Source organism: Schistocerca serialis, chromosome 6 (genome assembly GCF_023864345.2).
Source record: "Schistocerca serialis cubense isolate TAMUIC-IGC-003099 chromosome 6, iqSchSeri2.2, whole genome shotgun sequence".
Taxonomy (NCBI): Eukaryota; Metazoa; Arthropoda; class Insecta; order Orthoptera; family Acrididae; genus Schistocerca; species Schistocerca serialis.
Window position 1 is genome coordinate 555,055,134 of NC_064643.1, and position 15,711 is coordinate 555,070,844.

The 15,711-nt window shown below is 38.1% G+C and overlaps 1 protein-coding gene across 1 annotated transcript in view; it reads left to right on the forward strand.

The window, feature by feature from the left end:
* LOC126485084 (ran-binding protein 9) overlaps positions 1-11,784 on the forward strand; it is a 236,658-nt gene extending 224,874 nt beyond the window's left edge. The window contains exons 8-9 of the mRNA XM_050108691.1: positions 5,716-5,827; positions 10,484-11,784. Coding sequence (XP_049964648.1) covers positions 5,716-5,827; positions 10,484-10,617 — 246 coding nt within the window. The 3' untranslated portion in view covers positions 10,618-11,784. The remainder of the gene's footprint in view (positions 1-5,715; positions 5,828-10,483) is intronic.
* Positions 11,785-15,711: the final 3,927 nt, after the last annotated feature.

Consider the following 15,711-nt stretch of genomic DNA (forward strand, 5'->3'; position numbering starts at 1 on the left):
CTCTTTGATGACCAAATCTCAAAACCCACTGGTGCGACACGGCACAACACCTCCATCTGTTCAAAATCAAATGTGTCGTTCATTGATGCCGTGCTTTGCTGTAGCAGACTTGTCAGGTAGGCCAAGGCAAAACAGTCTCCACATGCTCTGAACAGCACTACAAGATGCACCATTGTATCTGGCCTATGTACTGCCTTCCACATGTGTAACTGATGCAGTAGGAACCAGGTGCTTATAACCCTAGTTAATTTTTGACTGACCCAAGCATATTCTTGATTTTAACCATTGAGCAGAAAATGGCTTTTATGTTGTGCTTCTCCATTACCTTACCATCATGGCTGTGAGTGACCCTGCATACAGAAGGCATTCCCAAGTGCTTGGTTTCTTCTTCTGGATTGTTTTCTTTCTTCTTCGTGCTTGGTGGGAGAAACATTTTGTGGACAAACCGTAACTCGGCATGTGGATTTTTCTTGTTGTGTGTGGATCGCATTCTTTGTGTTTGGATTGAGAGTATAGATCCGAGTTGAACTGCATGGTAACAGCTGTTGGTGTTTAGGTACGGGTCCATGTGGATCTTATTCTTGTAGAAGGAATGCCCTAGCATGCCCATCAGGCTTCTCCTTCACGAGATTGTGTAGTAACGGTAGGCATCTGTTTTCTTCCACCTTCTTAGTAACCTGACATTGTCGTATGTGATTTTTTTTTTTCAGAATTTATGTGACACGTCCCTCTGGATCATACAAATCTATGATCACTCACGCTGCCCTCTTTGCATGCATGCATGCAATATCTCCTGTTTGTACTGTTTAATATGAATCCCACACACTTGAGCGATTGTCTAGGATGGGCCAACGGGTATTCTGTGAAATAATCTCCTTTGTAAAATAATTGTATTTCCCCAGTATCCAGCGGCCACATGATTTACCTATAACTGAACCTATGTGCTAATTCCTATTTAATATCCTCACAAACCATTATACGCAGTTATTTGTAGCAATTGACTGACTGCAGTGATATTGTAGACCTACAGTTTTCTGTTTTTGTGTTTTGTAACATAGATATTTCAAACAGACTGCCAATCTTAAAGCCACTTAAGAGTTGTACCGGGTTCTGACTGGACATTTGTTCAGCTTTGCAGGTAGTATGTCTTTATAGATGACTGTGTCATCTGAAAATGTCTGAAGCTACTAATAATATTGTCAGCCAGGTTATTAATATACAACATGAACAGTTATGGTCCCAATTCACTTTCCCAGGACATACACGAAGCTACCTCTTCACCAATTGATGCTGTTCATTCAAGGTAAGGTGCTGCTTCGCCCTAACAAGAAATCCTCAACCCAGTCATAAAGACCATTTGATTTCCAATGTGACCATTCTTTCATTAATAAACAGTGGAGTGATATAGAGTCAAATGCTTTTTGCAAGTTAAAGAACACTGTAGCCCTAATTTCCTTCATCCATGGTTTTCAGTGAGAAAATAATGAACCGGATTTCAGGAGGGTGAGGTTTTGATATCCATGCTGCCAGGTGTGGAGGAGGTTATTTTATTTGCATACCTCATTATGTTGGAGCTCAGAATACATACACTCTAAGACAAAACAAATGATGCACCACAAAGGAATTATGTGAATGGATCAAAATCAGTAGATGTGACGTACATGCACAGACAAACAAATGATTACAATTTCAGAAAAATAGGATAGTTGTTTAAGAGAAAGAGCTTTACAAATTAACCAAGTCAGTAACGTGTTGGTCCACCTCTGGCCCTTATGCAAGCAATTATTTGTCTTGGCATGATTGATCTAGTTGTTGGATATCCTCCTGAGAGATATGGTGTCAAAAATCTGCTCAATTCACATATTACATCTTCAAAATCCCAAGCTGGTTGCAATGCCCTGCCCATAGTGCTCCAGATGCTCTCAGTTGGGGGTAGATCTGGCAATCTTGCTGGTCAAAGTAGGGTGCAGTATCTTGCTGAAAAGTAAGCCAAGGATGGCTTGCCATGAAGGGCAACAAAATGCGTCATAGAATATTGTCCATGAAGAGCTGTGCTGTAAGGATGCCATGGATGACACACAAAGGTCTCGTGCTATGAAAAGAACCGCCAGCCACCAATGCCACCACGGACCATCACTCCTCGTCGGCAGGTAACAGTCAGGTTTGTATCCCACCAGTGTTCCCACTGCTATTTGGGGCATTTCCAGACATATTTTTGGTCTTGTATCTCATTAACTGGAGTAGAATTGTCTTTTGTGATTCCTACCTTGAACTAAGCCCCAATGACCAGTGAAGAAGTGCCCAGAGATGATTTGAACAGCAGTGGGTTACCAACCTGACTGTCACTTGCCATACAGCCCCTGAACCAGGATTGATGGTTTGGAGTGCCATATCAGTGCATAGCAACACCCCTGTGGTTGTCACCCACGCCACCTTGACAGTACGGCAGTATGTTGTTGATAACGTATGCCCTGTTTTGTTGCCCTTCGTGGCCAGGCACCCTGGTCTTACATTTCAGCAAGATAATCCCCGATGAACATGGCTAGTATTTCTACTCATTGTCTTCATATTTGCCGACCCATACCTTGCCCAGGAAGGTTGCTGGATCTTTCCCAACTGAGAACACGTGAAGCACTATTGGGAAAGCCCTTCAAGCAGCTCGAGATTTTGATGATCTTAACATGCCAACTGAACAGAATTTGGCATAGTATGCCTCAGGAGGACATAAAACTACTCTGTCTATTGATGACAAGCCAGGAAGTTCTTTTTCTTGAATAAATCATTTATTTTTTTCTCATATTGTAATCATTTAGTTGTCAGTACATGTACACCACATCTAGCAATTTCCATCCCATTCGGATAATTACTTAGTAGTACATATTGTTTTTATTTATTTTTCATAGAGTATACTAAGAGTTCACAGGAGACTAATGTCAGTGATATTAGGCATTCCTTCTTGTTGACTGGTGTGTCAGACATGTTCCCAGTTTACAAGCATATAAGTAATGGAAACAATACTGACAGAGGGGAGCTTCGGTATATGTTTTCCAGTGGCCGATTTCTCCTCCTGCCTAACCACCAAATATTACCTAAATTTGTGAACTGTTATTGCTGCAGTTACATTAATTTTAGTCAGTAACCAGCATTCAATATTGTACTTACTGATGACTTGGTGTACATACCTCACCAACTGTCCTACAGCTGACTTACTTGCTCGTAAAGTGATACACAATCTGCAGGTTGGAGTCGTACATCAATTCTGCTGGGTCCCTCAAATTTTGATGATGTGATAAATTAGAAAGGCATATGAGGGACTGGGAAAAGGGGGGGGGGGAGGTAAGGAAGGCATGACTGTATAATATTGCAATTATAATACTGCAGAAAAGTTCACCTATTGCCATGGAACAGTCACCCAGAAATCAAATGCCCAATATATATCTCCCTTTCCTCCCTTCCCCTCCCCTCCCCCTCACCTAACAATTAATTTGAGTGTACACTCAAAATTTTCATTTCCTTCAACAGATGACAAAGTTGCAGCAGTGATTCAAAGTGGACTCCATTAGTGAAGTATGTTACAAGCAGTGTGTCATCGAATTTGTCACTGTGAGATAGAAACTGTGGAGAATATTCACAAACATTTATGTGAAGTCTATGAAGCATCTGCAGTTGACATAGTTCATCAGAGCTCCATGATTTGCAGCAAGCAAGGAGACAATTCTCGGCATTCACACCAAACATGTTGCAGTGTGCTGATGTTCTGATTCGTGAGGTTTGACACTTTACAATTGTTCAGTTGGTACTGCTGCTGTCAATCAGCAAATGAAGTCTGGATGGAATTATCCACACTCTTGGATGCCCATATATGTGCAAGCTAGGTCCCTTTCTTTCTTACAGTTGAATACAAATCTTACCAAAAAAAGGTTTGTTCTGAGTTGCTGCAATGATTTGAAGCTGATGATAAGTCTTCTTGTCCCGGATTGTGACAGGTAATGGAACCTAGGTTCATCACTTTGAGTCTGAAGCAAAAAAGCAACCAATGGGATTGAGTCATTCTCCCTCTCAATATAAGAAAATATAAGTAATTGAAAGCATCTGCGCCCGTGAATAAGATCACGATGACTATATTTTAGGACTGTGAGGGTGTGATTCTGATTGATGTGATGCTAAGAGGCAGTACTACTATTTGGATGCATTCGTGAACACATTAACCAGTTTCAAGAAGCATTTCCTGCAACTTTGGTGCCATAACAACCCAGGGGATGTTTAAAGCCAACACAATAATGCTCATCCCCACACAAGTTAGGGGCTTGTGAACACATCACAAAATGGGGTTTGGCAGAGTTACTCCCTCCACCTTACATCCTACATCAAGCTCCTCAGACTTCCACTTGTTTGTGCCACTAAATGATAGTATTTGAGGAAGACACATTGAGGGTGATGAGGAGGTGATTTGTGTAGTGAAGAAATGGCTTTCTGACCAGAACAAGGACTGATACGGGCAGGGTATACAAGCCATTATCTCACTACAGCACGCCCATAGACATGGAAGGAGATTTTGTGGGAAAATAGCATTTCATAGGTGTAATTTTCATTGTGTATAGTAAATAATTGTTGAAGAAAGACTTGTGGAGCATTACATTCTGAGTGACTCTTGTACAATGGTACAAACAGAGCTTATCATAAATTTTGATTACATATTTTCACCAAGTTTATGAATAGCAGTAGCACGTACTCCTTATTTGTGTACGTATATGTTCTTTTCTATATTAAAATGTAATGCTACCTAAAGTTGCTATGTTAAATTTTTAAGTATGGATTTGCAAAATGATCGAAGAAAGAAAGTAACATGTTGGAAATGATCTCCATGAATTCTGTGGTGTTACAGTGTGTATTGTTTTAGTATTAACAACTGCAAATATAAAAGATAGGCTTATAATACTGTTTTCTCATTTTTCATATTATGGTATTTGTTACTAAATGAAGACCTTTCCTAGAAGTCACCTAATTTTAATTGGAGAAATGGAAGAAAAGAAATTATTATGGATCCAGTTAACAATGATGGGCAGAAATGCAAAGTGTCATAGTGTCAGTGAATATGATGTAGCTAGACTCTGTACACATGATTCTTGTTTCTCATGCAAAATAGTTTGCTGTTACTTGTATGCACAGCACTTTACAATAGACTGAGCCTGACAGTTCCTTGAAGAAACTGTATATGTAAAATACAACTTATTTTGTTTGCTTATGTAAATGCAGTGTGATACTCATATAACACAAACAGTGAAAATATTAGTACTAGTGGTGCCAAATGCAACAGAGGTGATGCAAGTGACATTCAGGAATGTATGTCTGTTGAATGATCCCTAATGATTGACAAATCATGTGACTAGTTGCATTTGCCATGGTACAGCTTTTCACCGTTTGTCTTGTTATGTGCTATACACTTCTGTGTGGTTACATATTCCTTCCATTGTGGAGGTTGTGACAGTTACTATAATTTGTTTAAAGTCTGAATTGTTTTTCTACCATATTTTCCCAGTATGTCAATGTAAAGCTTAAAATTTTAAATATCAGTCTTTTGTAGCATGCATTCATTAGCGGTGATATTTAGAATTAATAATTAATGTTCAGTTCTTATTAACAAAATATTTAAAATGTGCCTCTCACTGCCTTAGTATTATCAAGCAAAGTGCCATGATGATGAAATTGTTGCAGGATGCCTTTAGCCTTCTTGCATATTCAAATCCATGGAATAGCCCTGTTGGCTGGCAGTTGGATCCTGTTCAGAGGGAGACTGTATGTTCTCTCCTTAACTCTGCAATTCTAGGTAAGATAGTATAACCAGAAACTGGTTTGTTAAGGTTCTCCATTTTACATATACTCAGGTATTTATCTAATTCAAAATGAAAGCCACAATGACTGGCAATATTTTAGATGGAAAAAGAGTGCCTGCTTACTACCTGCTTAAATGTGAACATCTTGATACAGGGTTAACAAAACCTCAAATAAAAAAAAATATACATTTTAATGTACGGTACAGAACTTCTACTTAAGAAGTTTCAAAAACAGTACAGGAGAGCTGAGCAGGAAAAGTGTCAAATGTACAGATATGAAAGGGGGGAAAAAAAAGTCACGCTAAACATTTAATGAGGAAAGACAGGAGATGCAGGAAAGCTCATGGAAATTGGAAGGTAATTATAAGCCATTTCCAGTGTGTATTTCACCTCATAATCTAGGGTTTGAAGCGACTTTTCAGTCCTTTGAATGTACTTTCCAATTCGAAAGTTACTTCCAATTCTCTGCGTCCTTTGCCTCATATGAACCAAGGTTTGTAACCACATCACTTTCTGCACGATATCTCAACACACTACTCTCTCTTCATGTATGTTGTTGCTCTGTACCTTTGGAATTATTTACAAGATCCAAATGCCAGAGGTCCACTTGTCTTATAAATTTGTGCTTTTGTCTGCACACCCTCCAATTCTTTCTCTCCTAGCAGCAGGTAGCTGAGAGCTCACACTTGCTTTGAAACTTAAGCATCTGTAATAATAAATAACATTGTAGAAATTGCATAGTTTCTTCCAAAGAATTGATCAATATAAAGTTCTCGGATTTTCTGGTGAGTGAGGTTGTGAAAACCTTTGCCGGATGATGATGGCAGTGAGAGTAATTGAAACGTCATGTGTATTTGGCAACCTCACCCAGCCAGCAACTTCAGAAATATGTATTAGAATTGATTTCTAATTACCAACAGGTATTTTGTTTCATGACATCATCAGTATTCCATGTAATGAACACCCCACCCTGTAACATATTGTAGGCACCTTGTTTTAATATGCAATTATTAAATTATCTCATTTGTATGCCATTTGCTGTGAGACCATCACGGGGCTTAGAACCAGATGCCTGCATAAGAGTCGTAGTACGGATGGCAGTGTGTCAAAGGTATTTTGAACTGTGGAACCATGGCCATTGTTTATTTGCTCTCTGGTGACAGATTTGCTCAGCTATTTGATTAATATTAGAAGTTAGGATATGTGTTCCCTGTGATTTCACTAAATCAGCATTGGAATTGCAGTATCATTTTGTGTATTTCTTACAATTCTCTCTGAGTGGGATACTTAGTCATATTACTTTAATGAAAAGAGGTATTATGGTAACTGTTATAAGTAACATTGTCACGCACACAGATATTCATTGTTTCCATTTGCTAGAAAAATTGTCAAAGGATATGATGAATTTGTGTGGGTGTAGTGTGCCAATATCTGTCTTTCCTTCCCAAGGAGGGACCAGTAGTTCTAAAAGCTAGGATTATTTTCTCTCTCTCTCTCTCTCTCTCTCTCTCTCTCTCTCTCTCTCTCTGTGTGTGTGTGTGTGTGTGTGTGTGTGTGTGTGTGTGTGTGTGTGTGTGTGTGTGTGTGTGTGTTGTGTCAGCAGTGATCAACTTTTGTATCCTCTTCAGGGTTATAATATCTATTCTTGGGATTACATGGCTTAAAATCCTATAAAGTGCTCTTTTGTTCATGATCTTTACTTTATTATGGACCACAGTCATCCAGAAGATATGAAAGTGCAATATATCATCTCTCAGTTCATATTACACAGAAATCTGCATGTACATGTCATCTGTGTATATAAATCGGATGTCTTGTCACAAAATGACAAGGATGTGTGATTTATATACTGGGTGTTCGGAAATTCCCATTACAAACTTCTAGGACTTGGAGAGAAGAGTGAGTACATAGTATTTTGAGTAGGAACCCATGTCCATTCTACAGTGATTTCAAGTCGAATGTTTAACTTGTCCACTTCTACTTGAGGAACTGATTTAAGCATGCCGCAGTACAATTAATATGTAACAGTTCGAAAGGAAAAATAATGAAATGTTCATTTATCACTTAAGCACATTTGTTTGTATTAACACTTAAACTTTATGTGTTTACATTATTCCCAAACATAAAAGAACCCAGCATACTGTACGTACAGAACAGTACAGATGTATTAAAACAGCTGCTCAATGTGGCGACCACAGCGTTGTTACAGACATCGTATTTGTGAAGCATTTTCTGGTACATACCCTCTATCTCCTTGGTGTCTCCTCAATTTCTAGTGCTGTGGCCAGAACTCGTGCCAACAGATTTTCCTCTGTCTCTACAGGAGTTTTGTAAATTAACATTGCATACAAGCCCACAATAATATCCATAGGAGCTAAATCCAGTGATAATGGCGGCAACGCGGTTGGAGCACTTCAGCCTATCCATCTTCCACAATACTGTATGTTAAGATGCCTCAAAACTGCATGTATTTAGTGGCATAGCATCCAGGAATGAGTCCAATACATTTATTTTAGGAAGATCAAGTATGCAGGACCAGTTAGCTTAAGTGGAAGGTGGTATGGCCCAATCACGTGACCATCCAGTATACCTACTCACAGGTTAGTACCGAACTTGTACTGAAATTCCTGAACAGGCCTGGCTGTTTTGCAAATTCAGAACACAGCCCCTAGTGAACTCACTTTCATCTGTGAACAGAAATAATCTGGAAACAGGGATGTGACAATGCAACAGTGTAGGAACCATTCACAGTAGGTAACACATTGTGGAAAATCTGTGGACCCACAGCGTGGACCCTTTGTAAGTGGTAAAGGTGTTCTCCCACAGAATGTCCTGGGTGGTATTGTGGCTAATACCCACTGCACATGCAATTGTTTTAAGTACTCATTGAAGGGTTCTCTTCAACCTGATGCAGTACATCTTCAAATTCGAGTATGTGCCATGGAGCACCAGCCGTGCCTCATGATGAAAATACCTGTTTCTCAGAGCCACTGTGTAATGTGGGCAAAGAGTTGGTGTGATGCTGTGCTATATTGCAGAAAACGTTTGTAACAGAGCCGACTAGCAGCTTTTCCGTTAATCTAACCCTTGCCATACACAAGGAGCACGTCTGTATGTTCCAAAATCGTGTACTGAACCTTGTTTACTGTATCGGAGACATACAGGCATTGAGTAGGTCTTGCAGCAAGGTGGACATTAAGTGACATCAGGTGTCCGTCTGACATAGTACACTTCATCCTGCCTACCCTATTGCGTACCAGGTCAAGCAACTCTGAGACTTTTTTCTCTTTCCCACAACAGATGTGGATGTATTACATATCTCAGCTAAAATCTTCATAGAATGGAAATAGTAAATTTCTGGACATGGGTTTGTATTCAAAATATTATGTACTTGCTCCCCTGTCCTAATCTTAAAAATTTGTAATAGGAATTTCTGAACACCATGTATATAGATACCAAATAATGTATATATGTTGGTGACGGGTATATGCAGATTTGTGCTTGAAATTTTCTCAAGGATGAAGTATTACACTCGAAACAGGCTCCAAAGCTGAAATAGCAATAGTTGACTTACTAAACATGATTACTGTCAAATAGTGAACATATTGTCATTATGGGGGATAGGTAAGGGAAGTTCCCTTTTTTGTTTCATGCTTGAACTTCTCCTCTCATTTGTTCCCATTGGGAACATTCGTGTACACACATACATACACAATGCTTACCTCATGCCCTGCATTATGCTAGCATTTGAGAATGTAATATTTGTCCATACTGCCTAACAAATGAGATAACTGTCATTCTATATTTACTCAAATTTCATGGTCCCATCCCAGATTTTCAAGAAACATTGGAGTAAAACATTCTGCCTTGTTTCCACTTCCATTCATTTGTCAAAAAATTCACGTCAGCATGAGATTGTGGCTCTTCGGCTGCTTTCTCTGCCATAACGACCCTTCATATGCTGTGGAAAGAACTGGTATCTGGTAAGCAGAATGAATGTCTGTTAATATATGAAACAGTTATTTTCAAGAACTGTTATTCATGTGCCTATCCAATGATAATATTTTAGAAGTGTTCTTGTTCATCAGTCTGTAATATGACTTTTGCTGGCAGGTACAGTTGCCATTCGTAGTAAGTGGAATACTTTGTGAAAAGTGTGGTAAATAGAAAGTGACACTCACATGTAGACATTATCACACAATCACCCCCATACTTAGATACTTAGACTTGTCTTCTTTGCTAGCAGAATCACAAGGAGATGTAAAATCTGCTGATGTAAATTTTACATGATGTATTGCTACTCACTATATAGCGGAAATGCCGAGTCGCAGTTAGGCACAATAAAAGGACAGTCAAGAAAGTAAGTGTGTGTGTGTGTGTGTGTGTGTGTGTGTGTGTGTGTGTGTGTGTGTGTTTGGGGGGGGGGGGGGGGGTGTAATTTAGAAGAAGGCCTTTCTGCCCAAAAGCTTATTTGTTTGACGGTCTTTTTTTTGTACCCATCTGCAACTCGGTATCTCCACTGTACAGTGGGAAGCAATCTGTTCTTTTCTCAGCATTGTCATTATTCCATTCTGGATTTTCCATTCTTTAATATGATGTATTATGTACAAGTACCACATTAATCTTAATGGTTTTGTGTTGCTTTTCAGAATCGAGCAATCTTCCTCGTCGGCCACCACTGGAAGTAGCATTGGCACATGCACGTGAGCTCGTTCGCCTTATGTCGAGGTCTGGACTCGGATCCTGTGCTTTCGCCAATGTGGATGACCTGTTGCGTCATTGATCTCCTTGTCATTTGCACTGTTGTTTTTAGTCCTGCCCTTCAAACTTCCCCTCCATGTGTGGAGAAGCTGCCATGGCAGCTGTATGTGCTACAGTTGTTAGGAATTTAGTGCCACAACTAGGGTGTTGTTTTACTATGCTAGTGAGAAGTGGATCAGCAAGCATTTTATTGGTTTCTAATGTATGTGTGTCTCTAATGAAGAACTATTGTCAGATTAAGTTGGAAGATTTTTTTTTTCTTTTTGTATGATGTAAGAATCACTGGCATCTGTTTATTTTCGTGGTCTTGAAAAGCTTGTGTCAGAACCTATCAGTTGAAGAAAGTGGTTTAGAAATGGATTGAATGTCAGAGAATCTTTGACTGAATTCATGTTTAATTATTTTCTTCGCTCATCTGAATTGTCTCACTTGTGGACAATCCTTTGGACATATTTTACCAAAAATTAAATTTTGCAAATGTTGAACATGTTGATGCGTAACAGTGAAGTTCGTATAAAATTTGAACTTCGTGTGTCTTACAGTGCTTGTAAGATATTTTTACAACAGCTTTGCTCCTACCTGAATTAAATATGGATGTTGTATCTGGAAGCTCAAGAAGATAACCAAGGAAGATAATTCACCAAAATGTATAGTGATCATGATCCTGCACTGCACCCTTTTGTGGGCCCTGTTACTGAGCTGGTACGATTGGCTTTGTGGTTGTTAAGGAGTAACATTGTGACATTTTAGTGCAATATGGATAAAAATCTTTCTTCAGCTTGGTAATGTCTGTTGTGTAGTTAGACGAAGGGTGCTGTGCATGTACACAGTTTTCCGAAGATGTTGATTGTTTCCAAATATCAGGTTTCCCTCAGTGGAACATATTGGGCTGTTCCTTTGATATTCTGCACGAGAACTGTAGATAGTGGAAGAACTGGAGCCATCATGGTGGGGACTACTACATATTTTTAAATGTGTGTTTCAAGAGCTGTGTTGAACATTTTCTATATTTTGTTACGTGTGATTATTGAAGTTGTGTCTGCTATTGAATTGTCATTGTAAACATTTGAAAAAGAATCATCTTTTTTTGATTTGGTACTTTGATAAAGAAATTTTTAAGGTAAATATTAAAAATAGTACAACTTTATTTTATAATTCATCAGTGATTCATTAAATTCTTTCCTTTTTATGTTGTTGTTATATGTGTGTGCGCATGAATGGATCTAAACATTCTCCATTTTTATAGTGGTAACTTACAGAAATATTTAAGAAGTGATTCTTTTGCCATGATGTACAGTTGGATCATTAAAAAAAACTACACTGAAACTCTGTTTTTCTACGAATCTGTGACAACTTAAAGTTTATTATTCATTCTAAATCAGACTATGTCATCTCATAAAAGTGCAAAGTAAGACATAGTGAAGCAATAGTGGCTATATTTTTGAATATGTGATACTCCTAGGGTTTGCTGATTGTGACAAAGCTGATTACATAATGAGTGTATGCAGAAGTTTTGCAGTTCCTTTACCACAACAAGTTTGACGTGAGTGAGTATTCACAATTTAGAAGAAATGTTTGTGTGCATTGACCATGAAATCCTTATAAGGTGTTACTGAATAAACAATGCTGCAAATGCTGTATTTGTTATAGAGCAGCTAGTGTTATAACAAAGTTGGCCTCACTCTATAGTTTCAAATCTTTGCACACATTGGCATCCAAATATAGGAATAAATGAGCTGCTTCAAGTCTTGGCATGATATATCTATAATTACACATTTTATCAGAATTTTAGTAATTCATTGATATGCCAAAAAATTTTGATTTGTAAATGGTTGTTCTGCTAATGATGGAGAGAAATTTAAACCAAAACACACAGAGAAAAGGTAGAAAATGTACTCTGGGCATAAGGTTTTTGTGGTTAAATTTCAAAATAAGAAAAATGATTGTGTGCTGTCAGTAACATGTCACAGAGCTATGATAAGAACAGAAATGAATGTCTTTTCCAGTCTGCCTCAAAGCTGAAGTTCTGGTTTTGTTTGTAGTTTTCTCAATCCTAATCTTCACCATGAATCCTTGGCTTATTAGTGATTGGAATTGATATTAAGAAAGATAATATAAACAGTAACAGTATACAGCTTGCCCAATTAGGTATTGATCACAGATTATTCACCTGTCAATAATGCGGTTTCTGTGATATGCCTATTGTCTTGTTTCATATTACTCATGCATTTTTACCAGGCTCACTAATTTTCATTAAAAAGGCATACAACAGATTTAGATAAAAGCTCCAGGCAGCAGTGGTTAAGCATTAAGCCTGTGTGTCCCAGTGATATACTTTAGCTAAAGGAAAAAAAAAGAAACAAATTCGTCAACCACTATGTCGTCTTGTTTAATGGACCTGCATCTCACCACAAGAGAAAGTATCTGCTCCTTTTAAAGTTTTAATTAAGAAGGAACACAATGATTAATACACTGTGTATCACTGTCATTAACCATTGTACTTTTCATTTAATTTCTGCAGATTCCAGTACTGGCATTGGATGGTTTAGTAATGAGTTCTTAAATAAATATGCACTATTTAGATGTGATTTCTTCAGCTTTTAATGCTGAGTATAGGTTTCCAGTAGGAACTGTCATACATTATGTAGAGTATGCTTTTAAAATAAGTAATGCACTGAGGAAAATGCAAATGCTGTTGGTAAAGTCACATGACTTGGAACTGGACTGAAATGCAGAACATGAGCTACATTCTAGAAAAATGAGACTTTCTTTTACTTTGTGATACAATAATAAAAATGAAACCAAATAAAATGTTAAAAAAATACTTACCATTTGGTTTTGTAATAACAATAACATTGAAATAGGAATACACAAAGTTAAAAGAAATAAGAAAAATCTGCAACATATAAATTTTTCTTGACCATGGTTCTTCACCATGTTTGATTTTGCTGTTTTCATATTAATGTTTTTGATCACACCTTGGAGAATAGTGTTTAGTTCATCAACTACATTACATATGGAGTTGTATTCAGAACAATGGTTTAAAACCCTGCCTGCCAGTACAATTTTGTTCTGTTTTCCATAAATTGAATAAGGCAAATGTCAGAATGGTTTCTTTGAATAGACAAGAGATTTCCTGCATCCTTAAATGTAAGAAATAAAGTTAGTTCAAGAGTATTGAAAAGTAAAGAACTAATAAACTCAAAAGACCTACTTGAAAACCAAATGGGGTACAGTTCTGTTTGAGTTACTATACACTTGCCTACCTCCAAGGTAAGAACCACATCACCCAGTGGTTAGGATTAAGGTTAAAAGAGGATCTAGACCTCCGAGCTACTTGACAGTTTTCACATATTCAAAGTATTATAAGGTGTGAACACACACACACACACACACACACACACACACACACACACACACACACACACGTACACACGTGAACCATTTGTAACACAAAGAATATTGAGTCTATATTCAGTTCCTTGCCAAGTTCTTTGTAACATTTCCTCTGTTATTGTTGCAATCACATTAGTGATATGATGTTGCAACATAGAAATGTTGTCCACTTTGGTCGCATACACCTGGTCCTTCATGAATCCCCACATGAATAAATTGAACGGCTTAATGTTGGGTGAACATGGTGGCCAGGCAATGGGTCCTCTGTGTCCGATCCAACGACTGGGAAATTTCCTATCCAGGAACTTGCGAACAGCTGTTGACCAATCCGGCGGAGCTCCATCTTGTTGAAAAGTGATGTTGGGTTGCAAGTCTTGTATTTGAGTGTATACAAACTGCTCCAACATGTCCAGATACACTGACCCATTCACTGTTTGTTCTGCAAAGAAGAATGGTCCAACAATCCTGTCATGCATTAGCCCACACCAGAAGTTTAGTTTAAGGCTATCACGAACATGTTCAATGACAATGTGTGGATTTTGCGACTCCCAAATCTGAGCATTATGCCTATTAACCCTTCCTGATAGAGGGAAGGTTGCCTCGTCTGAGAATAAACATCTTTCCAGGAAGCTGGCATCCATATCAATACGCTGCTGCATATCCACAGCAAATTGTTGTTGGTGTGGTTTGTCATATGGTGTCAATGTTGCAGAATTTGCTCTTTGTAAGCACACATACGAAGACACTGATGAACTAATATACACAATGCACTGTTGATTGAGGTACATCAAGTTACCTAGATGCTTGACGAATTGACTTACGTGGGCTTCTGAGAAACATTTGTCTGATGCCCTCCACTGTCTCTTCTGAAACTCCATAACATGCACTGCGAGAATGTTTCAGAACACTTCCTGTTGCCAGAAACATCCTATAACATTCCTTAATTTTTTTGACGTCAGGTAGATCACATTCATACACATGAAGATATTTTCTTTGCACAGTAATCGGAGATTTTGTTTCTGCAAACCTTGCTACTGCTTGCACGCACTGCTGTGGAATTGCCATTTTCACTTCATGCTGTGGCTGTTTTGCGTATCATCAACATGGACAAATGCCATGAATATGGATGATATGATACTCTGTGGTATTCTGCGGTTTGAATTCACTCTGATATTTAGCAGTTGCATTGATTTGATTTTGTAAATGTTACTGACAATATTATACACATGTATAATGCAATATTCATACTACAACTTCTCCCGGATAATTATTTTGTTTAAATTGCACAAGAATCCCACCTGACGTAGTGTAATAATGTTGACTGTAAGTTGTGTTCATATCACTAAAATTACAGATCGTACATCAGAGCTTTTATAATTTTTGTCTTTGATGGATTTAATTATTCTTAGCAAATTGATCATGAAAAGGAACCACATAATACTACCCGCACACAACACTGACGTATGCTACCAGAAATACTTTTCTCCGTGATTCGTGCGTAGTTTAATTTTGGCCTCATATATCAGCAATCAAATCTTGTTCAACAATAAATACCATCAGCACTGTTCTTAGAAGATGCAGTCTGATTCAGTTAATTTTTTTTTTAATAGAGTTCGGTACCACCGGTGCACATTTATTTCTTACACATCGGAATATTGTTCGCAGTTTCAAGTAATTTAAATTTGCCGCTGAGATAAAAGTTAAGATGGCGGCCAACAAA